Here is a 25,789-nt window from a genome sequence, read left to right as displayed (position 1 = left end):
GGAATTGAACCCGGGTCTCTGGCGCTGTGAGGCAGCAGTGCTAACCACTGTGCCACCATGTCTTCACTTGCAGGACCTTAATCAACAAAGTGAGAGTCATGAATTTATGGTGTGGACATAAATGCCACCAAAGTATCAACAAGGTGTGTTTAGCTATCTTAAACTAAGATATTTAAAATTCCTCTTTTCTATATTGTGTAAAAGGTAGCGTGTAACTAGTTGTACCAGCAACAGTCAGTGATTGTTAAATCAGAACTCTGCTGGATTGACAGGTTACCTGATGCATCAGTTCAAGCAGATTCATTAAAGTTTGTTGCCAACATTTCCAAAAGAACTGTTCATTATGAATGATTGGCCAATTTTCAAAAACTTCAATTATCTTAATAGATGCTTCAGAATTTGCAGTTTGAGTGATAACTATAATAAACAATTCAAGAATTAGGGGAATGAAAGTAAGTTTCTCTGTTCTTATACATTACAAGAATGATTTTAAAAATTGCTGCTTCCATGAATAAGATGATTTTCACTAACTGATCTGTATAGAAAGAGCAGTATTAGATGTTTAGAAATTTTCTTTAATCTCCACAGGGCTCTGGATGTCTGACCATGATTAATGGCCTGCTTTGTCCTGGATGATTTCAAGCTTCTTGAGTGTTATTGGAGCTGCATCCATCCAGGCAAGTGGAGAGTATTCCATCACATTTCTGACTTGTGCCGTATAGGTGATCGGGAGATTCGACGTTTCGGGCACAGGCCCTTCTTCAGGAATGGCTTCTTGAGTGTTATTGGAGCTGCATCCATCCAGGCAAGTGGAGAGTATTCCATCACATTTCTGACTTGTGCCGTATAGGTGATCGACAGGCTTTGAGGAGGCAGGAGGTGAACTACTCAAAGCAGTATTCCTAGCCTGTACAGGCTACAGCAGAACTACAGCAGAAACTGAAACACCTGATCAGTGGATCCAGACACTCTATACAATCAACACAGGAATTCTTGGACATCATTAGAAATATACACATAGACAAGGTCTCATTCGATGGTCTCATTCGATGTAATGGCACTGTTCACCTCTATTGACAAAACCCTATCCAGAGAAACAATAGCCAACCTGCTGGACATACAGAACAGACAACAAGACGGTGAACAACAAGGACGGCATACTCAAACTACTGGACCTGTGCCTCACAACACACTTCACATTCAACAACCAAATATATGAACAAATCAACGGCACACCCATGGGCTCACCCATCTCTGGACTCATAGCAGAAGCGGTAATGCAAAGATTAGAACAAACAGTCTTACCGCAAATTCAACCCAAACTCTGGGTCAGATATGTGAATGACACCTTTGTAATCATTAAAAACACAGGAACAGAGAACACACACCGGATCATCAATGCCACACTCACAGGAATCCGATTCACGAGAGAGGAAGAAAAGGACAACCAACACCCATTCCTAGACATGATGGTACAGAGAACACCGAATGGAGAATTCACCACAAAGGTATACAGGAAAGCCACACACACAGACCAAGTCCTGAACAACGAAAGCAACAACCCCAACACACACAAAAGAAGTTGCATCAAAACACTGTTCAAAAGGGCCACAACTCACTGCAGTACACCAGAACTGCAAAAAGAGGAAGAAATACACTTATACAATATATTTGCCAGAAACAGATACCCACGCAATTTCATCAACAGATGCCTAAGATTAAACCTGTTGGACTATAACCTGGTGTTGTGTGATTTTTAACTTTGTACACCCCAGTCCAACACCAGCATCTCCAAATCATACATCAAGAGCATTTCCGAACTGACAGCCAGACTACTGTGACCACTAGGACTCATAACAGCACACAAACCAACAGCCACTCTCAGACAACAACTCACCAGAATGAAGGACCTGATACCCAGCATGAGCAAAACCAATGTAGTGTACAAAATCCCATGCAAGGACTGTACAAAACACTACATAGGATAAAACAGGAAGACAGCTAACGATCCGCATCCATGAACACCAACTAGCCACGAAATGACACGACCAGCTATCCTTAGTTGCCACACACGCAGATGACAATCAACATGAATTTGACTGGGACAACACTACTATTATAGGACAAGCCAAACAGAGAACAGCCAGGGAATTCCTAGAGGCATGGCACTCATCCACAGATTCAATCAATAAGCACATCGACCTGGACCCAAAATACCGATCACTGCAGCGGACAGCTGGAACTGACAACCGGAAGCGGCAGATTCCAACCACTACAAATTTAGGAGGAAAGATCACAGAAGCGCTTCACAGGAGGCTCCAAAGTACTGAGGATGTCACCTAGACACGGGACGAAACGTCTGCAACACAAATTCCCAGCTCGGCGAACAGAACCACAACAACAAGCACCCGAGCTACAAATCTTCTCACAAACTTTGAATTCCTAGCCTCTAACCTGCTCTTGTAGCCACTGTGTTTGTTTGGTGAGCCCAGTGGAGTTTATGGTCAATGATAACTCCAAGACATTTGATAGTGGGGGATTCAGTGATGGTAACACCAATAAATATCAAGGGGTGATGGTTAGATTGTCTGTTATTGGAGATAGTTGCTACGTGGCATTTACGTGGCGCAAATGTTACTTGCCACTTATCAGTTCAAGTCTGGATAGTGTCTAGATCTTGTTGCATTTGAACATGGACTGCTTTAGTATCTGAGGAGTCTTGAAAGCTGCAATCATCAGCAGAAATTCCCACTTCTGACCTTATGATGGAGGGAAGGTCAGTGATGAAGGAGCTGAAGATGGTTAGGTCTAGGACACTACCCTGAGGAACCCCGCAGAGATGTCCTGGAGCTAAGATGACTGATCTCCAACCACCACAACCATCTTCCTATGTGCCAGGTATGACTCCAACCAACAGAGAGTTTACCCTCTGATTCCCACTGATTCCAGTTTGGCTAGGGCTCCTTGATGCCACACTCATATAGTCTTGATGTCAATGGCTGTCGTTCTCACCTCACTTGTGGAATTCAGCTCTTTTGTCCATGTTCGAACTAAGGCTGTAGTGAGGTCAGGAGCTGAGTGGCCCTGGCGGAACCCAAACTGGGTATCACTGAGTAGGTTATAGAGGCATAGAGTCAGAGAGATGTACAACATGGAAATAGACCCTTTAGTCCAATTCGTGCATACCGACCATATGTACTAACCTAATCTAATCCCACTTGGCCCATATCCCTTTAACCCTTCCTATTCATATACCCATCCAAATAGGTTATTGCTGAGCAGGTGCTGCTTGGAAGCACTATTTATGACATCTTCCATCATTTTACTGATGATCAACAGTAGACTGATGAGTTGGTAATCGACAGGGTTAGATTTGTCCTGCTTTTTGTGTGCTGGACATACCTGGGTAATTTTCCACATTATTGGAAAGTTTCCAGTGTTAGAACTGTTCTGGAGAACAGCTTGGCTCCACATTCTGGAGCACAAGTCTTCAGTACAACTGTCATAATGTTGTCAGGGCTCATAGCCTTGCAGAATTCAGTGTCTCCAACCAATTCTTGTTTTCATGTGGACTGAATTAAATTGACTGAAAACAAGCATCAATGGAGGAGGCTGACATGGATCATCTACTCAGCACTTCTGGCTGAAGATTGCTGCAAATGCTTCAGCCTTAATGTTTGCACTGAATTGCTGGGCTCTTCCATCATTGAGCCTCCTCCTCCAGTGAGCTGTGTAATTATCCACCACTCTGCTGAGTCTGTCTGCTGGTGGGTTAAAACATCATGAAGCAAACCCATATCAAACACTCATCCATCTTGTGTTAAGTTGAATGAAGATCTGTCTCATTTAATGTAGTTTAGCCTCTGGTACTGAACTTCTCCTGAGATCCAATAGAGGAACATAGGATTAGATCATTCAGCCGTTAAGCCTGTTCCACCATTCACTTTCAGGTGATCTGTAGCCTAACTCCAAATACCTGCCTTTGGCTCATATCCCTGAATACATTGGCTTAACAAAAATGTACCTAACTCAGTTTTAAAATTAACAACTGATCCAGCATCAACTGCCATTTGTGAGAGTTCCAAACATCTACCGCCCTTTGTGTATATAAGTGCTGCCTAACATCTCCCCTGAACAGTTTGCTCTAATTCACAGACAATGCTCCCTGGATCTAGAATCACCAACCAGTGGAAATGGTTTAGCTACACTACCTGTTCCTGTTAATATCAGGTCACCCCTTAATCTTCTACATTCTAGAGAAAATTTGCATAATTTCTCCTCAACAAAAAAAGACGCAACCCAGATGGGACTTGAACCCATAATCCCTGTTTTAGGAAGCCAATGCCTTATCCATTAGGCCACTGGGGCTACAGGAATAGTGGGACAACACAGACCTAATGTAGGCTGAGCAGAAAAGGTAAGGAGAAAGTTTGAAAGACTCTAGTAAAAAATTTACTACATATTATCAATGTGGTGTTAGCCAGAGAGGAAGCTACAGTACCAAGAAAGCTGTAGACACCAATGTGTAGGATTGAGTTATTGTTCAACAATTTAACTTGTTTAAGCAAGTGAAGAATTAATTATATTCTATTTAATTATTGTTAGTAAACAGGTTCTGGAGAAAAGAAACCATATGAACCATGTCAAAAGTAAGGTGTATTGTGTTATTACTGTTTTATGATTAGGCTAATGGAACTTACACTAATACAATGAGAATGCTTTGAAGTAAAATTCTTGAGGTAAACTCAAAGGCGTAGCTGGATTTCAAATGGGAACTTTAAATATGTAACAGACCTGCTAGTATTAATTTGTACAGCTATGTTGAACCTTAATTTGTTTCAGGCATCAATGTTTGGTCAAAATACTGTCAAACATTGCCCTTGTAGTTAAAGAATGTTGATAGGTTTCGTTGAACATTCATAGATATCATTTTGGATCACTAATGTCCTTTAGGGAAGGAAGCTGCTGTCCTGACCAGGACCTGCCAGCATGTGGTTCCAGACCAACAGCAATATTATTGACTCTTTACTGCCTTCTGGGCAATTAAGGGATGGGCAATAAATGATGGCATAGCCAGTGACACCCACATTTTTTTGTTAATCTCTAGGAAGTGATGCCAATACGTGATACTCTAAGCAGACATTGTTGATTGGTGCCATCTTCTCTCAGTAAAGATCTACAGAATTGGTAAGCTGACAGGGACGAGCAGACATAAAAAGCATAAGGTTGTAAAATAGAGTCATAGAGACATACAGCATGGAAACAGTCCTGTCGGTCCAACTAGTCCATGCTGACTATGTTCACAAACTATACTAGCCTGACCCGCTTGCACTTGGTCCTTATCCCTCCCAACTTTTCCTATATACATAATTATCTAAAAGCATTTCAAATTATGATGGCTCAGTGGTTGGGTTCAATTCCTGCCTTGGGCAATTATCTGTGTAGAGTTTGCACATTCTCTCTGTGTCTGCGTGGGTTTCCTCCCACATTCCAGGGATATGCAGGCTTAGGTGAGTTGGCCATGCTAGATTGCCCATAGTATTCAGGGATGTGTAGGTTAGGTGTATTACTCTGGGTGGGTTGCTCTTTGGAGGGTTGGTGTGGACTTGTTGGGCTAAGGGGCCTGTTTACACACTGTAGAGATTCTACATCTATTAAAAAAACATTGTAACTGTATCTGCATCCACTGCTTCCTCTAGCATTTCATTCCATGAATGAACCACTCTCTCTGTAAAAAGGTTTCCCCTCATGTCCTTTTCAAAACCTTCTCCCCCCACCTAAAAAATATGCCCCCTGGTTTTGAACTCCCCCACCTTAGGGAAAAGATCCTTATCGATGCCCCTCAGGATTTCATAATTCTCTGTAAGGTCACCCTTCAACCTCCGACAATCCAGTTAAAAAGTCCCAGCCTAACCAGCCTATTTTTATAACTCACACCTCCAATCCCGGCAACATCCTGGTAAATCTCTTCTGAACCCTCTCCAATGTAATAATATCCTTCCTCTAGCAGAATGTGAGAACTGGACACAGTACTCCAGAAAAGGTCGGTACAACTTCAGTATAACATTCAACTCGTATACTCAAAGGTCTGACCAGCGAAGGCAAGCATGCTAAATGCCTTCTTAATCACTCTGCCTACCTGTGACACAAATGTCAAAGAATTTTGTACCTGAGCCCCTAGGTCTCTGTGTTGTCCAACACTACTTAGGGCCCTACCAGTAACTATGTCCTTGTTTTACCAAAATACAATTCCTTGTATTTATCCAAATTAAACTCCACCTGCCACTCCTCAGCCCATTGACCCAATTGATCAAGATTAATTTTAAAGTCTTTATCCATGGGGAGGCAGCTTGCACCTAAGAGATACTCCATTTGAAAGAATCTTGTCAGGCAATATAATTAATGTGAAAGAATCAGTCAGGAGATGGTAGGAAGTCATATCATTACATGACCATACTTTTAAATAAACCAACTAGGAATCAGGCAAATATTGTTTTACCAATCAAAATTGACCAAGCTCTGTTCGTGCATTAAGAAGCCAATTTGAGTTCAGGATGCTTTTGATTATGTTCTGGGACTAGCAGCTCATAAGAAGGGGTTGCGTGGCACTGTGATAGTGCTCCTGATTTGTAAGCTTAAAGGCTCAGGTTCAAGTTCTGCCTGCTAAACAGATTGCTTATGGAACCAAAAAAAAAGGTATTTAGTAAAGCCTGAGTTTTTGAAGAAAAATCAAAGACAGAAGAACATAAGTCAACAGGACAAAACAAGAGACTTTTACCTAGCCAATTAGTGTTACAAAACTGGCATTGCAATATGGATAGGCTGAAAACTGCTGTTTCTATCAAACATTATTTCCTTTGTATTTTTTATGATAAACCTAATTCAGTGAAACCTGTGAGAGCATTTTTGTATGAAACGGTTTTATGAACTAACCATGACTAAACATTAGATTGGCTCTCTCCAGCAAAGTATATAATCTAAAGTGATTTACAATTAAAAATAATGTGCACCCTAAAATCTTGCAAAGTTGGGCAGAACAGTTTCAAGTTAAGTCTAGAGTAGTGTGAGATCATGCATTTAGAAAAGGCAATTGGGCACAGAATTATACAATAAACAGTGGGGATAGTGAGAGGTGGAGAGGAACAAGCATGTTGGAATCAACTCTGGCCAGGAAGACAAGGTGATTAAGAAGGCATTAACCAAGGCATAGGGTGTAAGGCATAGGGTGATGCTAAAATTGTAGAAAGCACTGGGTTACAGCCATAGTACAGCTTTCAATTCACTAACTATAAGAAACATGTGAATTGTGTGGGGCTGTGTTTAATGGTGGTTACACAGATCTCACTTGTCAGACACAGAGCTGCTGAGAACCCCATGTCATCTCCTTTAAAAAAGGCCTAGGCTTTTCCCAGAATCGATGCTCTTGAAATCCCTCCCCCGCACCCCCCACCAAGCCCAAGAGCAGCTGGACAATCAGAAGCTGGAAAGCTGGGGCTTGCTCAGCAGCACTATTGGGGAGATAGTGGCTGCTGCCAGTACTATATCCACCAAAGATCCAGGATCAAGATCACAGTGAATGTTGGCATAATAGGGGTTGTGGGATTCCCAGCCTCTCATGCTTCCTGATGCCAGGTCACTCAATCAGGCACTGAGTACCTTTGAACAGGGGCCCTCACACCCGCTTCACTGGAAGTTCGCAAGCAACACTGATAGGATTTGCTTTTGAACTTCTTGCATTGCAAAACCCCCGCCCACCACTGTGGTGGGAGGGGACCCTTAGCAGGCATCAATTTTTTTCATTCAAAGACCTCAATTGACAGTGATATGGGAGGGCCATGCGAGAGTGACATTGGGTTACAGTTTCATAGTTTCTTGAAAGTGGAGTTGCAGGTAGACAGGGTAGTGATGAAGGTGTATGGTAGACTTGCCTTTTTTTAATCAGTGCGTTGAGTTTAGGAGATAGGATGTCATGTTGCAGCTGTACAGAATAGTGGTTAGGCCACTATTTGGAATACCACATTCAATTCTGGTCTCCCTGCCATCGGAAAGATGTCGTGAAAGTTGAAAGTGTGCAGAAAGGATTTACAAGGATGTTGCCGGGATTGGAGGGTTTGAGATAGAGGGAGAAGCTGGAGAGGCTGAATAGGCTGGGGCTATTTTTCTGAGAGTTATCAGAGGCTGAGGGGTGACCTTATAGAAGTTTATAAAATCATGAGGGGCATGGATAGGGTGAATAGCCAAGGACTTTTTCCCAGGGGTGGGGAAGTCCAAAATTAGATGGCATAGGTTTAAGGTGAGAAGGGAAAAATATAAAAGGGACCTAAGGGGCAACGTTTTCACACAGATGGTGATGCGTGCATGGAACAAACTGCCAGAGGGAGTGATGGAGGCTGGTACAATCAGAACATTTAAAAGGCATTTGGATGGGTACATGAAAAGGAAGAGTTTAGAGGGATATGAGCCAAATGCTGGCAAATAGAACTAAATTAATTTCAGATATCCGGTTGGCATGGACAGGTTTGACAGAAAGGTGTGTTTCCGTGCTGTACAACTCTATTACTCTATAATTGGGCAGGGGGGGAGGTTGCCTCCTGACACCCTCCCAACTAGGGATTAAGTACCCCTGCCACCAGACATCCAACCGGGTGTGGGTATTAAATTCCACCTGTGATTGAGCTAGAGAGGGTACTATCTCTAAGGGTGGAGAGTTTTGATTGTATAGGCTGTGGTTGTTTTCTTTAAAACATACAAGGCCAAGGAGAAAGGTAACTAAAAAATTAAGAAGGGTTTGCTAGTGAAGAAGAAGGCTCTCTATTCCCCTCATGTGAAGGTTTACATAACCAAGGAAGAGTCAACATGGCTTCATGAAGGGAAAATCATGCCTAAAAAATTTATTATAGTTCATTGAAGAGGTAACAAGCAGGATAGACAAAGGGTAATCAATAAATATAATATATTTGGATTTCCAAAAGGTAATCAACAAGCTACTACATATGAGGTTCCTTAGTAAGATAAGAACAAATGGTGGGCAACATGGTGGCTCAGTGGTTAGTACTGCTACCTTACAGCACCAGGGTCCCAGGTTTGATTCCAGCCTCAGGCAATGTTCTCCCTGTATCTGTGTGGGTTTTCTCCAGGTGCTTTGGTTTCCTCCCACAATCCAAAGATGTGCAGGGCAGGTGAATTGGCCATGCTAAATTGCCCATAGTGTTAGGTGCATTAGTCAGAGGGAAATGGGTCTGGGTGGGTTACTCTTCAGAGGGTCGGTGTGGACTTGTTGGGCCGAAGGGCCTGTTTCTACGCTGTATGGAATCTAATCTATTAGTATCAGTAAGGGATTAGCTAACTTCATAGAAGATTGAGAATTACAGGATGGAAACCTGTAACCAATGGAATAGGAATTCCAGCTCTAGCCACAATTATTTATCATATATATTAATGATTTAGATGAAGGAAGTTTGCAGATGATACAAAAATTGGTTAAGGCAAGTAGTGAGGATGATACAAAGAATCCACACAGAGATACAGACCAAACTTGGCAGCTGGAATATCAATGTGGGGAATTGTGAGGTTTATGCACTTGGGTAAAAGAATAAAGAAGTTGAATGTTATTTAGCATGGGGAATACTGCAGAAATCTGCAGCGCAGAGGGGTTAGAGAGTCCTTGTGAATTTGGCCAGCATGGTGAGTCAGTGGTTAGCACTGCTGCGTCACAGTGACACGGAACCAGGTTTGATTCCAGCCTTGGGTAATCGTCTGTGTGGAGTTTGCACATTCACCCCATGTCTGCGTGGCTTTCCGCTAGGTTCTCCAGTTTCCTCCCACAATCCAAAGATGTACAGGCTAGGTGGATTGGCCATGGGAAATGCAGGGTTACAGAGATAGAGTAATGGGGTGAGTCTGGTTGGCATGCTGATCAGAGGGAGTTGATGGATCAAATGGCCTGCATCTACACCGTATAGATTAATTGAAATCACAAAAAGAAAGCATCCAAGTTCAGCAGGGAATAGGGAAGGCAAATAGTCTGTTGGCTTTTTATTTCAAAGGGAGTGGAGTATAAAAATAGGGAGATTTTTCTAAAACTATACAGAGCTTTAGTCAGACCACACTTGGAATACTGTAACAGTTTTAGTTTCTATATCTTACGAAAAATATACTATATTGGAGGTGGTCTAGAAAAGGTTCATGAAGTTGATCCCAAGTGTGGAGAATTTTCTTTTGAGGAAAGGTTGAGTGGGTTGAAATCACATTTATTGGAATTTAGAAGAATTAGTGATAATCTTATTGATATATGCAAGAGTCTGAGGGGTCCTGATAGGGTTGTTTTCCCTGTGGGAAAGATTAGGACCAGACAGCATAATCTCAGAGTAAGGTGTCACAATTTAAGAGATGAGATTTTTTTCACAGAGTGGAGTGTATCTTCAAGTTTGTTACTGCAGAGGGCTATAGAGGTTGGGTCATTAAGTACATTCAAGGCCGAGATAGTCAGATTTTTAATCAGAAAGGGAATCAAGAATCATGGGGGGAAAGGCAGGAAAGTGGAGTTGAGTGTTCACAGATCAGTTAGAATTAAGAGAGCAGACTCAATGGGTTGAGTGGCCTACATCTGCTTCGACGGCTTATATGTAGGTTAAGATGTGAGGGGATTTGAGGAGAAATCTTTCTGAGTGATATGATTCGATGATTTGGTGAAAGATGGTGAAATGGGGGTATGAGATATTTCAGTGTCCAAGGTGTTTCTCCAAAGGGTCGCTGTTTTGCTGGTATTCCTCCTCAGTGGACTTCATCATAAAATTGTTGCTCATTGAGCCTCCAAATCCTCCATCATGAATCTTCTTTTGATACTTCTGTGGGGAAAGACAGAGATTTTTCTTCACAATACAGATTCATCCCAAATACGTTTGTATACTTTATATGCCAAATAGCCATAAGATTTGTTGTTGGAGTAATTGCATCATTCCATTATGTACAATTGTAAGATGGAATCAGAGAATGACAATGCACTGAATGATGCCATTTGGCCCATTGTGTTTCTTTGGAAGAGCTTTCCAATTAATCTCAGTGACTCTGCTCAAGCCTCATAGCCCCACAAATCACTGCTTAGATTGTCAAGTATGATTTTAAAAGTAAGATTGTGTTTCAACCGGTAATAATTTCAAAAGCTTTCTACAGAAGGGTGCAGTTATAGCTCTATTCATAGGATTCTTATTTCTGCTGCAAGGGTCATGGGCTCAAGTCCAGTTGAGCACTTACAACAATATTGCAGGAGGAGACTATTTTGCCCTCTATTTGGACTGGCAGTTTGTGAGGGGAGCTTAGCCAATTCCATTTCTCATCATAACTCTGCAAATGTTTTCTCTTCATATAATAATTCAATTGGTTTCTGAAACCAATGTTGAATCTACCTCCATCATACACCCAGGCAGTGCATTTCACATTCTAATCACCTTGAAAACTCTAGAATGCAGCAGAGATTCAGGATAAAACTCTGGGGTAATGAGATTGAATCCCACCACAGCTGGTGGCAAAGTGTGACCTTGTGACCATTGCCAGTTGTATGAACCTATCTGGTTCACGAATGTCCTTGAGTGGGAGGAAATCTAACCTACATGTGATTCCAGCCTTCAGCAAAGTGGTTGACTCTTAATAACCCTAGCGCTCAGTTAAAGGGCAATTAGAGATGGGCAATAAAAGCTGGTCTTGTCAGTGATGCCCATTTCCCATGAATATATTAAAAATCATTTTTTTTACTGTTTGAGTGCCTTGTTTTTGGACAGTTGTTATGCCTTAGGGTTGTTTTGTCAAACGTTCATTGGGTGGAATCTTTGTCTCCTGTTGACACATCCAAAGGTGGAAACAGAAATGTGTGGCACTCTGAGGCACAGCCCCCAGCCATGCCCATACCTGCAGTGGCCAGCCAATTAGATATGATAAGCCATGGGCCCCATCCACTCATTTGCCAGGAAAAGGCCCCACCTCTACCTTGAAAGATTGGGACACTGAGTTCCCTTTTTGGGAGGAGTTTCTGTTGGCAGTTACTCAGCACTGTTTCCAGAGAAAGATGAAGAGATCTTGCGGGGGCAGGGCCTCATTCTGGCAAGAATATGGAGACAATCAGATGTGTCTCTCCATTTCCCCTGTTCTGCCTTCAACGATCCTTAACCCACACACTAACTATGACTTACCATGGGTCTCTGCCCTGTCACCATTGGTTGATCTCCCCGCAGCCTAACAGATATGGCCCAGCAGTACCCTTATCCTTAACCTGCCAATCATCATCATCCACCTTCCCTCTATCATCTTCAACCTTCCTCTGTGACTCTCAACACTCAGGCCTTCATTTTTGACCTTTCCTGCATGGCCTTTGTTCTCCCCAAACTCATGATTGACCTATCCATCCACTGACATTGACCTCCCCAAGGGATTTCAGTCTGTTCCGCATGGGTTTTTGTAAGGCCACCAAACCCCTCCCACATTCAATCAGGCATGGTCTGTTCCTCCTTCTTATGTGACTAATGCTTCCTCTCTGCTAGTCGAACAAAGCTCCCTCAACAAAAACAATACTCCTATTCAATCCAAATGCATCCACAAAGAGTAAGTCATCCTTTACATGACATCTTTACCAGGTGTGAATCTGAGTGCAGGTAGAGTCACAGAGTCAATAGCCCATTGCGTTCTACATCAGTCAAACTCAAGCACTTCACTGTTCTCATTTCATTTTCCAGCATTTGGCTTATAGCCTTGTCTATCTTGGCATCATAGGTGCGCAATTGAATATTTCTTAAATGTCATGAGGGTTTCTGCCTTTACCATCTTTACAGTGAGTTGCAGATTCCCATCACCCTCTCTCTCAGTGAAAAATCTTTTCCTCACATCCCCTGTAAGCCTGCTGTCCTTTACCTTAAATCTATGCTCCTGGTCATTTATTCCTCCAGCAAAGGGAATGAGTTCCTTCCTGTCCAACCTGTATTTGCCCCTCAAAGTTTTATTAATCTCCATCATGTTCCCCTTCAGTCTCATCTACTCCAAGGAAAACAACCTCAATCTGTTCAATCTCTCTTCATGAACAAAGAGGATTGATGAGGGCAGAGCAGTAGATATGATCTGTATGGACTTCAGTAAGGTATTTGACAAGGTTCCCCATGGGAGACTGGTGAGCAAGGTTAGATCTCATGGAATACAAGGAGAACTAGCCATTTGGCTAGAACTGGCTCAAAGGTAGAAGACAGAGGGTGGTGGTGGAGGGTTGTTTTTTCAGACTGGAGGCCTGTGACCAGCGCAGTGCCACAAGGATCAGTGCTGGGTCCACTACTTTTCATTATTTACATAAATGATTTGGATGGGAAAATAAGAGGTACAGTTAGTAAGTTTGCTGATGACACCAAAATTGGAGATGTAGTGGACAGCGAAGAAGGTTACCTCAGACTACAACAGGATCTTGATCAGATGGGCCAATGGGCTGAGAAGTGGCAGATGGAGCTTAATTTAGATAAATGTGAGGTGCTGCATTTTGGGAAAGCAAATCTTAGCAGGACTTATACACTTAGTGGTCAGGTCCTAGGGAGTGTTGCTGAACAAAGAGACCTTAGAGTGCAGGTTCATAGCTCCTTGAAAGTGGAGTCGCAGGTAGATAGGATAGTGAAGAAGGCGATGGGTATGGTTTCCCTTATTGGTCAGAGTAATGAGTAGAGGAGTTTGGAGGTCATGTTGCGGCTGTACAGGACATTGGTTAGGCCACTGTTGCAATATTGCGTGCAATTCTGGTCTCCTTCCTATCGGAAAGACTTTGTGAAACTTGAAAGGGTTTAGAAAAGATTTACAAGGAGGCTGCGAGGTAACTTTATAGAGATTTATAAAATCATGAGGGGCATGGATAGGGTAAATAGGCAAAGTCTTTTCTCTGGGGTGGGAGAGTCCAGAACTAGAGGGCATAGTTTAGGGTGAGAGGGGAAGATATAAAAGAGACCCAAGAAGCAACCTTTTCACTCAGAGGGTGGTACGTGTATGGAATGAGCTGCCAGAGGAAATGGTGGAGGCTAGTACAATTGCAACATTTAAAAGGCATCTGGATGGGCATATGAATAGGAAGGGTTTGGAGGAGCATGGGCCAGGTGCTGGTAGGTGGGACTAGATTGGGTTGGGATATCTGGTCGGCACGGACAAGTTGGACCGAAGGGTCTGTTTCCGTGCTGTACATCTCTATGACTCTATGACTAAAACTCTCCAGCCCAGGAAACAACCTGGTAACATGTTTTTCCTTGCTACATAAAGGAACAATTTATTTCTTTATTTTTCTATTTTTTTTCCTTAAGAATTTGTACTTAAGATTCTGTACTAGGTACCTTTGTAACTAAGATGGCACTGTAAGTGGTGACTTGTAAACTTTTCACTGTTCTCATTTGAGTACATGTGACAATAAAGCTAATTCTAGTTCTAATTGAGTGAAGTTATATTTCGGTGAGTATGCATGACAAGCTAATGTGTTAAAAAGAGGTTCCCATTGCTAACCATCGGGAAGCACAAGTAGGCTTCAGTTAACTATTAACCTCATACTAGCAGCCTTACTGCTGCCAAAAAGCTGATATTTTGCTTCTTGCTCCCTAAGTACCTTTGCTCACTTCACAGGATTCTGCCCACTGACTGTAATCCATGGGAAACATTCCAGAAAATTGGGTTTTCTGACACCTGCCAGGCCTGCCCCCACACCAACGTTACCAATGGCAGGGGAGGCTTTGGGAAGTCCACCTACCTGTGGGCAAATTGAAGCCCTTACTGAGCACCCCTCTGACCATCACTGGGATTTTAGCTAGGTTGGGATAGGCCCATACCAAGTGTGCAGTCCTGTTGGGTTGGTGGCCAGTCAAGTGGGGGGAGGGGTGTCTCCTTTACAGTTGCTCTGCGCCGTCAGAGCTCACCTCGCTTCCCTATGGTGGTGAATTGGGGATAGGTGAAGACCGGTAGATGGTATGAACTGGTTGGTCAATGGGAGGAATGAATCCGGTTGGTGGCAGGAAGCAGTGGAAAGGAGGGGGACAGGGAGGGGCTGGGAAGGGAATCGGAGGATGAGGTGGGAGGATATTTGAAATTGGAGAACTCAATGTTAAGTACACCGGGATGTGTGCCTGGCTTGCTGTGTTCTTCCAGCCTCCTGCCTATCTACTTTGGATTGCAGCATCTGCAGTTTTTTTCTGTCTGTATTGCTGAATGCCTGCTTTGGTACTGAATGTGATCCCTGCAATGGCTACTGCACCAAGTGGCGCTGCTGTGCCCTATGTACTGCCAGCCATCCAAATTTTTGGCAACTCTCAGAGGTGGAAGGCCATAAGTAACAGTCGGGCAAGCTGACCAAGTGGAAATGGACTAGACCCTAGTGTTAGCAAATGTTGAAACCACAGTCAGACTCCAGCCACAAGAATCTGTCCCACTCTAACTTTCCCATTGCATTCTAGCCTTGTTTCCCTTGACAATGTTACCTCCTTCACTTAACAAACCTGACCTCAGATACATTGATGCTTTCTACTCCAACCATCATGTTTAGATGTGAGAGACATGTATCTGGAATTATCCTAGTCAAGGAAGGCCTGAACAATGAAAATATAAATATGGAACTATATCTAACTAACACCTTTTGCTAGCTGCTATTAAAGTTGCAGGATTTCCACTTGAGCTATACAACCAGACTATCTTCTTGCGGGCAATTAGGAATGTGCCCATAAATGTTGGCCTACCCAGTGGACACCCACTTCCCATGAAACAATATATTTTTAAAAGATTGATATTCACAACCACCAGATGTCTCAAAGCCAATGAAGTACTAAGTTTGGTCTCTGTTGTAATATAGAGAACACAGCAGTCATTGCTTGTACTGCAGGAACTCACAAGCAGCAATACCTTTCAAAAGAGAATTGGATAGTTATCTGGAGAAAAAATATTTGCAGGGTTGACAGGGGAAGGGCAGCGGAGTGGGACTTGGGGAGTTGCTCCTGCAGCGAACCAGCAGAAATGCAATGGCCTCCTTCTGTGATGTAACCATTTCATGATACAACCTTGGAATTCAGAATCTCACTTTCTTCTCTCTCTCAACCTGCTATAGAATCTTCAGCTCTCACCATTTGTACAGTATTTGCAGGCTAAAGGCCTAACTGCATCCTCCTATTTCGTCTGTCCCCGCATCAGCAGATCCCTCATGTACACTTTAAGCCTCCCTCAATGTTGGGTTGTCTCAGCCTTACCCTTTTGGGAGCAAACTTCCACATTCTCACTTAATGTCTGTCTCACCTGCTCAGTTTTTAGGCCACGTGGATAGCGTGCAATGTGATTCTGCAGTCTCTGCACTTTCTCCCACTCCTCATCCAGTCTGCTGCGTCTATATTCCGACTGGCAATGTGTGATGCGATGTAGCATGGCTTGGTTCTCCTGCTGTATCTGTTTCAGCTCCCTCTGATGCTTCTCCGCATTTAGACTGCATGGAGAGATATCAGCTCAGGAACAACATCAAAGCAGTAAAAAGAAGATAAAGATTAAATGAGAAAGTGGTGACACTTCAGGGCCAAGGTGTTTGATCTCAATCATCCCAAGTGGGGTCCATAAAATCGGGTAGGATGGCAGGGAATGCAGTCTAGCTGTCTCTGGTGGTATTTTATCAGGAGTAGGCTATGTGACCTGGTGATCTGGCCATCTAAAGACCGACCCAAGACCTTAGTGTCACCTAACATATTTAAGATGAAACTAAGTATCCCAGAAAATTAAGGGGCAGAAGGGATGCAGGAACGTGACAAACAATCAGGATCACAAGTGAAAATGTACAAGTATGAAAGGGTGACAAGATCCCTGGATCCAAAGGAATGCAGTTCCAGCAGTGACCATCCTCCTGGTGACACTAGAGTGATTGAAGAGCTGTTGGATTTCTAATTGGCCACAATCCCTGGAGGCAAGTCATCCTACCTCAAAAAGCCATGCCTTTGGGCAATTAATTGCTGGAGCCATGTGGAATGGAGCCAAGAATCCCAGGGAAGTGGCTGATGTGAGATTCTGACTTTCAGCTGGTGGCAAGGTTACCATTTCCCATTAAATCCTTGCCATAGAATGCATTTCAGAAAGTCGACAAGGCTCTATCAGCAACAACTGAATCCTGGCACCTCCACCTCATCACTATGTTCTCTCGGGAGAGGGGAAGTGTACCATATCCAAATTCACTGGGTTATGCACAGGAAGTGGCCAGGGTTCTCCAGTTTGTTACAGTTCCAGATGGGGGTGCCCTAAAATCTTTAGATTCCCAGATGAGGAGGAATGAACTGGCTCCCCTTCTATATTCACCCCAACCTGGTCGAAACAAGGCTAATTTTAAAACTGATCCACTGGGGGATACCTTTATTCCAGACTCAAAGGGACTTGTGTTTTTAAAGGAGCCAATTTAACTGGGCTTTCATCTATTAATAGAGCCTGAATGTTTGTGCGAAATTGCTCAATATGAGAAGAATTAGAAATGCGATAGATGTAGCTACAGATAAGAGGCTTCAGTGCAAAAAGGCAAAAAATTAAAAAATGGAATCAGAGATTGAATTGTTTGCAAAAAGGAGATAGTTGAATGTTGTTGCCATTGCAATGGAAATTTTTGGTAGTGTTGACATTGGTGATTGAATAGTCAGTTTCACGACCCTTAGTTTTGCAGTTTGGTTGAGATTCTGTTGTTCTGAATCCTTTTGACCTGATTCCAGCATTCAGATTGAGAGAGAGTCTTTTGTTGTTCTGTTTCCCTTTCCCTGGCTTGCTAGCTCACTGACTTCTAACACTCAGAATGAAGGAAACCCTTAACCTCCAACAGAAATGTGGCTTCAGGATAGTTCTTTGACTGTGACCTTCACAGCACATAAATACTTGAACCCAGGCTAGTCCTAATCCTCACTTTCTCCATGATTAGCTTAGCACAATCAGTCCCATACCACACACCAGGAGATTCGAATCTAGCTTTTTATCCTCTGTCATTGTTTATACTTCAAATGGAAATATGCAAAATACGTCTGCAATGGTGGAGTTGTGAAAATTGAGAATGCCCAAGAGACCAGTACTGCTAGGATACAGTTACCTCAGAGGGCTGTGGAGTTGGAGGGGATTACAGAGATAGCTGGGGAATGAGACCTCAGAGAATTTGAAAACAAGGAGGGTGTTGCTTACCTGAGCACCATTGCAAATCAGTGGGCACCAGAGTGATATGGGAAGGGATTGGTGCGAGTTAAGGTATCGGAATGTTGGCTGATCTCAGGATTGCAGAGGGTAGAATGTGGAAGGTTAGCCAGAAATGCATTGTCAATTCTAAACGTAACAAAGACATGAATGAGGGTTTTAGCAGCAGATGAGTTGAGGCAAGAGTGATATTGTGGAGGTGGAATTATGTGGTAGGAAGCTTATGTTGAGATCAAACATAAAATCAAGCACTGAAATCTTAAGCTTCTTCTACATGCTCCTAACTTCCATACCTTTTATTTGTGTAGTTATTCCAATTGTCTACAGTCCCATCGGAACTCATAATTTCAGACAGTTTGCAAGAAAGAATCTGGTTGTCTCTTCTGATAATAGCCAAACGTTCTTTCTCTAGCTGAATAAAGAACATGCAATGTTAATGATTGGTGCATCTGGATTCTCTGTAGTCATTGCAGTTAATTATTGCTGAACTCACCAACAAAATATAACATTCAACACAAAGTACAAACTCAATGAGACTTTGTTTCTGTGTGTAGACCTTGTTCCATTCCCCAATCTGACCTCCAACCTATGGACTAATTGGTCAAAGACTTTTCTTGGAGAGTGTGGGTGTTGCCAATATAGTTGTCCATTCCAAACTGCCCTTGAACGGATTGTTTGCTGGACCAATTTAGAAGGCAGTTAAGAGTCAATCACATTGTTGTGGGTCTGGGGTAACATGTAGGCTGGACCAGGTAAGTATGGCAGATTTCCTTCCCTAAAGGACATTATTGAAACTGATGGGTTTTTACAGCAATCAGTAATAGTTTCATAGTTAAAAGTCATACAACACCGGGTTATAGTCCAACAAGTTTATTTGGAAATACAAGCATTTGGAGCGCTGTTCCTTCATTGGGTAGCTAGTGGAGCAGGATCACATCTCTGGAACCCAGGTCTCTTAGCTCAGTTGATCGGATACCTAGAGAGTAATGCTTAGTGATAGCAACAGTACAATCCCTGTACTGCTCTGCTAGTTTGTGGAATCCAAACTCTTTGATTTTCTCTGTGCTTGCTGTAGAGTGGTGTCCCTCAAGCTATCAAGAGCAATTATCTTGCTTTAATACAGAGAGATACCAACAGTCATAGAGTCACAGATATGTACAGCACGGAAACAGACATTTCGGTCCAACTTGTCCATGCCATCCAGATATCCCAACTCAACCTAGTCCCACCTGCCGGCACCCAGTCCATATCCCTTCAAACCCTTCCCATTCATATACCCATCCAGATACCTTTTAAATGTTGCAACTGTACTAACCTCCACTATTTCATCTGATAGCTCATTCCATACAAGTACCACCCCCTGAGTGAAAAAGTTGCCCCTTAGGTCCCTTTTTTATCCTTCCCCTCTCACCCTAAACCTATGTCCTCTAGTTCAGGACTCCCCCACTCCAGGGAAAAGATTTTGTCTATTTATCCTATCCATGCCCCTCATGATTTTATAAACCTCTATAAAGTCACCCCTCAGCCTCTGACGCTCCAGAGAAACAACCCCGGCCTAATTAAGCTCAAATCCTCCAACCTTGGCAACATCCTTGTAAATCTTTTCTGAACCCTTTCAAGTTTCACAATATCCTTGCAATGGCCTAACCAATGTCCTGTACAGTCGCAACATAACCTCCAAACTCCTGTACTCATTACTCTGACCAATAAGGGAAAGCATACCAAACGCCTTCTTCACTATCCTATCTACCTGCAACTCCACTTTCAAGGAACTGTGAACCTGCACTCCAAGGTCTCTTTGTTCAGCAACACTCCCTAGGACCTTACCATTAAGTGCATAAGTCCTGCTAAGATTTGCTTTCCCAAAATGCAGCACCTAACATTTATCTAAATTAAACTCCATCTGCCACTTCTCAGCCAATTGGCCCATCTGGTCAAGATCCAGTTTTAATCTAAAGTAACCTTCTTCACTGTCCACTACATGTCTAATTTTGGTGTCATCAGCAAACATACTAACTGTACATCTTATGCTCACATCCAAATCATTTATATAAATCACGAAAAGTAGTGGACCCAGCACCGATCCTTGTGGCACTCCATTGGTCACAGGCCTCCAGTCTGAAAAACAACCCTCCATCATCATCCTCTGTCTTCTACCTTTGAGACAGTTTTGTATCCAAATGGCTAGTTCTCCCTGCATTCCATGAGATCTAATCTTGCTAACCAGTCTCCCATGGGAAACCTTGTCGAACGCCTTACTGGAGTCCATTTGATCACGTCCACTGCTCTGCCGTCATCAATCCTCTTTATTACGTCTTCAAGAAGCTCAATCAAGTTCTTTGTGTATTTGTGCAAATACTGAGAGTGACTTTACAATTCTAAAATTAATGAACAGAATTTAAATTCCACCAGCTGCTGTTTTGTGATTAGTTGACCTTAAGGAGAGGCAGTGGCAAAGAAGAACAAAGAAAATTTACAGCCCAGGAGCAGGCCCTTCAGCCCTCCAAGCCTGAGTCGATCCAAATCCACTGTCTAAACCTGTCACCCAATTCCTAAGCATCTGTATCCCCCTGCTCCCCACCTACTCATGTATCTGTCCAGACGCATCTTAAATGAATCTACTGTGCCTGCCTCTACCACCACTGCTGGCAACATGTTACAGACACTTACCATCCTCTGTGTAAAGTACTTGCCGCATGTATCCCCCTTAAATTTTTCACCTCTCACCTTGAAAGCGTGACCTCTCGCTATTGAATCCTTCACCCTGGGAAAAAGCCTCTCTCTGTCGACCCTGTCTATACCCTTCATGATTTTGTAGACCTCAATCAGGTACCCCCTCAATCTCTAATGGAAACAATCCTAACCTATTCAACCTCTCTTCATAGCTAGCACCTTTTATACCAGGCAACATCCTCGTAAACCTTCTCTGCACCCTCTCCAAATCCAGAGTGAATGCTCACCTACTATTGCTGTTCACTATCCAAGACTGAATTTGAAATAAAGATGCACATTTATACCTGCAGTTTTTTTAGCTTGACTTGAAGATGAGCAGGAGTCTGAGGTCCCCTTGTATCCACAACTGTGGTCGCCTTTTGCACCTATGGATTGAGCATACTAATAATTATACTGTCAGACATTTCACAAAGAAGCAGGCTTCAAATCCAACTTTCGGTTAGAAACGGTTTCTATTGCTCAATGTACTGGAGTGGAAGATGGAGTGTGTGCTGGATTACTCTGCACTTTGAAGAGCTGAAAAATGTGTTGCTGGAAAAGCGCAGCAGGTCAGGCAGCATCAAAGGAGCAGGAGAATCGAAGATTCCTGAAGAAGGGCTTATGTTTCAGCTCTGATCTCCAGCATCTGCAGTCCTCACTTACTCTGCACTTTGCCTGGATGAGTGCTGCTCATATGATATTGATAAACTTCAAAATCCTTCCCAGAGTTCAAAAACACACCAGTAACATGATATAAAAAAAATTGACATGTCATTTTAAAACAATATTTAAATTTTTGAGAATGTTTGATACAACCTTTGTCCTGTGCCTTTGATAATCATTCTTGTCCCATTTCTGTTGTAGGTACTTGTTGCTGGTTGGAATGATGGTTTGATAAGCTCGATGCATCTTCAAATATCTAGAGAGGTGAATGTGATCCTAGAGAGTTGAGTTACTAAGTAGATCAAAATGGATATGCTGACCAGTGAGTCAGAACATTACCCCACACTGAGCTCCTTTTCCTGGGTCCTAGTGCCTTGCTGTGTCTGAATTTGTGTGTGGAGGCAGACAAATTCATTTTGCATACACAGCAAAACCTTTTAACTTCACTCCATTTTCATTGGAGGGAGGTCATAGATGTTAGCTGAGGTGAAGAGGAGAGTTCAAGTAAATAAAACCTCTCATTTTTAATCTAACAGCAATAAAGCAATACAAAGGCATAATACTGGAACACAATGTTCAATTCTGATCTCCCTGCTATAGGAAAGATGTTGTTAAACTTGAAAGGATTCAGAAAAGACTTAAAAGGTTTTTGCGGGTTAGGGCTATAGGGAGAGGCTGAATAGGTTGGGGCAAATTTCCCTGGAGCATTGGAGGCTAAGGGGTGACCTTACAGAGGTTTATAAAATCATGAGGGGCATGGATAGTGTGAATAGCCAAAGTCTTTTTCCCAGGCTACGGGAGTCCAAAACTAGATGGCATAAGTTTCAGATGAGAGGGGAAAAATATAAAAGGGACCTAAGAGGCAACGTTTTCATGCATAGGATGGTGCATATATGAAGCTGTTAGAGAAAGTGGTGGAGGCTGGTACAATTACAACACTTAAAAGGCATCGGGATGGGTGTATCAATAGGTAGGGTTTAGAGAGTTCTGGACCAAATGTTAGCAAATGGGACCAGATTAATTTAGGATATCTGGTTAGCATGGATGAGTTGGACCAAAGGGTATGTTTCTGTATTGTACAATTCTATAACTCTACACTTTACTATGAATGCTGGAGATCTGAAATAAAAACAGAAAGTGTTGATGAAATTCAGCAAGCCCAGTAGCATCTGTGGAGAGATAGAAACACTTTTCTGTTTCTATGTCTCCACAGTCGCATCTGTGGAGAGATAGAAACAGAGTTAACATTTTGAGTCCCATATCTTAGCAATAACATAATGCATTTGGATTTCACCAAAATGGCCTATAATTTCTGGAGGTTATTCTGGTACAACAGTGTCTATTTAAGGTGTCTATGTGAGGAGTTCCTAGGTAGCCCATTGCCAACCACCAATGCACCCTGGAAATTTAGCGACAGGAGTCTGCTGATGCGATCAGGGTGAATCCACGACTATGCCCACAAACTACAACCCGGAGAGTCTGGGTACAGACAGAAGAGATGCACAAGTTGGAACATGCTATGCCTCTTGCTGAATGAAAGCTACAAGGTCCTTCCAAACTTCTGAGAGTTCTACGGATTTTTCACGAAGAATTCCATCCCAGGAGGCCACAGAATGTCCAGGCATGGACATTTGAATAGTTATTTGTATATTATTCTCGAACTTCTTTTTTGCCTCCACTGCGTCTTTGTCTTCTGCACCGACAACTTGCATTCTAGATTCTACACCAGCTGGTGCTAGGACCCAGAGTAAATATTCTTCTGTCTTTTCTGGAGGTTCAGTCTGTTTCTAAGATACGTGTTTCACTTTTACTAATGGTTTCTCATGTACTGAAGTACTTCACAGTTTATAATATCACCAGAGCAACCAGGGATTCCAAGGAATTAAAAATCAACAGGCCATTGACCAGAGTCCAAAAAGAGCACAAATAATTAAATTCATTTTCCCTCATTTTGTCCTTTGTTACCTGTTTCAGGATTTGAATGATGGGGGCATTTACTATCTCACCTTACAGTGGGTGTTTTCCAGCCATATGACTTGCTGGACTATTTCAAAGTTTTTTAAGAGACAATCATAATGAAGGAAAATATTGTATTTATTTCACATCTTTCATCATCAACTCATTAAAACTAATGAAGTAGTTGTTGGTAAAACTGCTATAATGAATGGAATAAGTGAGTTGTGTATAGTAAGATCCCACAAATAGAAAATCTGTCTTCTGTAATGCTGGCTGAGGGATAAACATCAGCCAGGATGCCTAGGGCAACACTCCAGCTGTGTGATTCTATACAATACGTCTAATGATAAAAAGTTTGACAGACTGGACCTGTTTCCAGGCGAAAGTGAGGACTGCAGATGCTGGAGATCAGAGTCAAGATTAGAGTGGTGCTGGAAAAGCAAAGCAGTTCAGGCAGCATCTGAGGAGCAGGAAAATCAATGTTTCGGGCAAAATGATAGCCCCTCATTCCTGATGAAGGGCTTTTGGCCGAAACGTTGATTTTCCTGCTCCTCGGATGCTGCCTGATCTGCTGTGCTTTTCCAGCACCATTCTAATCTTGGGCCTGTATCCATTTGGGTTTAGACAAATGAAACTTATTGAAGCATATAAGATGCTGAGAGAACTTGCCAGTGTGGATGCTGAAAAGATGTTTCTGCTTGTGGGAAAGACTTGAATGAGGGGACAAAGTATAAAAATAAGAGTTCTCCCATTTAAGACAGAGACGAGGAGAATTTTTTCTGTGAGTCTATGGGACTCCCTTTCAACACAAAGTTCTGTGGAGGGTGAGCTTTGAGGAGGATGCAGAGATGCCTCAGTATAATTTTGACAAATTGATTGAGTGGAAAATGCATGGCAGGTGAAATATAATATGGAAAAATGTGAGGTTTTCTACATTTGTAGGAAAAACAGGAAGGCAAATTATTATCTGAATGGCAATAGATTGGGAAAGAAGGAGATGTAACAAGACTTTGGCGTCCTTGTACACCATTTTATGAAAGTAAGTATGTTGGTACAGCACATGGTGAAGAAGGCAAATGGTATGTTGGCCTTCACAGTGTGACAATGCTGCTCCTTTAACAAGATTATGTTGTCCTTGCTTTTTCCAAAAGGGGTTGTATAGGTAAAGGTTCTCATATGTTTCAAAATATCTACTTGAGAAGGCTTTTAAGTTTTTTTAAAAGCACTTATACAATGAAAGTGGATAGCCAGTTCTCCCAGTTCAGAGTTTTTTTCTGGTTTGGTTTTAGCCAGCAGTCTCTTTGAAGCTGCTGGGTCAAGTTATTAGCTGGGGACCCAAAGAATCAGTTCCCTGCTGATCCTCTCTCTCTCTGACATCTCTCATGTAAGAATCTGTGTTTGAAATTACCTTTTTGCCAAGGGAGTGTTATGGGATGTTGCAGGAAATCAGAACAGCTCTTTGTTAAATTGTATGTCTGTGTTGGTTGGGTTTTCAAATAGTTATGTTATTGGATATAAGTTTGCTCGCTGAGCTCGGAGGTTCATTTCTAGATGTTTCGTTACCTTACTAGGTAACATCTTCAGTGGGCCTCATGCGAAGCATTGCTGAAAAATCCTGCTTTCTATTTATATGTTTGGATTTCTTTGGGTTGGTGATGTCATTTCCTGTGGCAAAGTTACTTCCTGTTCCTTTTCTCAGGGGGTAGTAGATGGGGTCTAACTCAATGTGTTCGTTGATAGAGTTCCAGTTAGAATGCCATGCTTCTAGGAATTCTCGTGCATGTCTTTGTTTGGATTGTCCTAGGATGGATGTGTTGTCCTCATCGAAGTGGTGTCCTTTCTCATCCGTGTGTGAGGATACTAGTGAGAGAGGGTCATGTCTTTTTGTGGCTAGTTGGTGTTCATGTATCCTGGTGGCTAGTTTTCTGCCTGTTAGTCCAATGTAGTGTTTGTTACAGTCCTTGCACGGTATTTTGTAAATGATGTTAGTTTTGCTCGTTGTCTGTATAGGGTCTTTCAAGTTCATTAGCTGCTGTTTTAGTGTGTTGATGGGTTTGTGGGCTACCATGATGCCAAGGGGTCTGAGTGGTCTGGCAGTCATTTCTGAGATCGGACTTGTATTAAAAAAGAGTGGGTACCCAATGAACGCAGTCCGCTGATTTCTCAGCAACAAACCCAAACAAGCAGACAAAACACGTCCAGAAACCCTAGTCACTCTCCTCTACATCAAAGCCATCTCAGAAATCTGCTTAAAACTAGAAAAGTTAGGGTCTAG

The 25,789-nt window shown here is 42.5% G+C and overlaps 1 protein-coding gene across 1 annotated transcript; it reads right to left on the bottom strand.

Moving 5' to 3' along the window:
- Positions 1 to 9,815: 9,815 nt before the first annotated feature.
- LOC122542660 (sperm axonemal maintenance protein CFAP97D1-like) lies at positions 9,816 to 22,147 on the bottom strand. The gene is made up of 5 exons (XM_043680651.1): positions 21,712 to 22,147; positions 21,201 to 21,281; positions 18,477 to 18,595; positions 16,279 to 16,462; positions 9,816 to 10,847 (listed from the first exon to the last, which is right to left on the bottom strand). The coding sequence occupies exons 1-5, from the start codon at positions 21,802 to 21,804 to the stop codon at positions 10,722 to 10,724; spliced, it is 603 nt and encodes a 200-aa protein (XP_043536586.1). The 5' UTR covers positions 21,805 to 22,147; the 3' UTR covers positions 9,816 to 10,721.
- Positions 22,148 to 25,789: the final 3,642 nt, after the last annotated feature.

The sequence above is a fragment of the Chiloscyllium plagiosum genome, chromosome 40 (genome assembly GCF_004010195.1).
Source record: "Chiloscyllium plagiosum isolate BGI_BamShark_2017 chromosome 40, ASM401019v2, whole genome shotgun sequence".
NCBI classification, from domain to species: domain Eukaryota; kingdom Metazoa; phylum Chordata; class Chondrichthyes; order Orectolobiformes; family Hemiscylliidae; genus Chiloscyllium; species Chiloscyllium plagiosum.
This window is presented reverse-complemented; position numbering and strand designations above follow the sequence as displayed.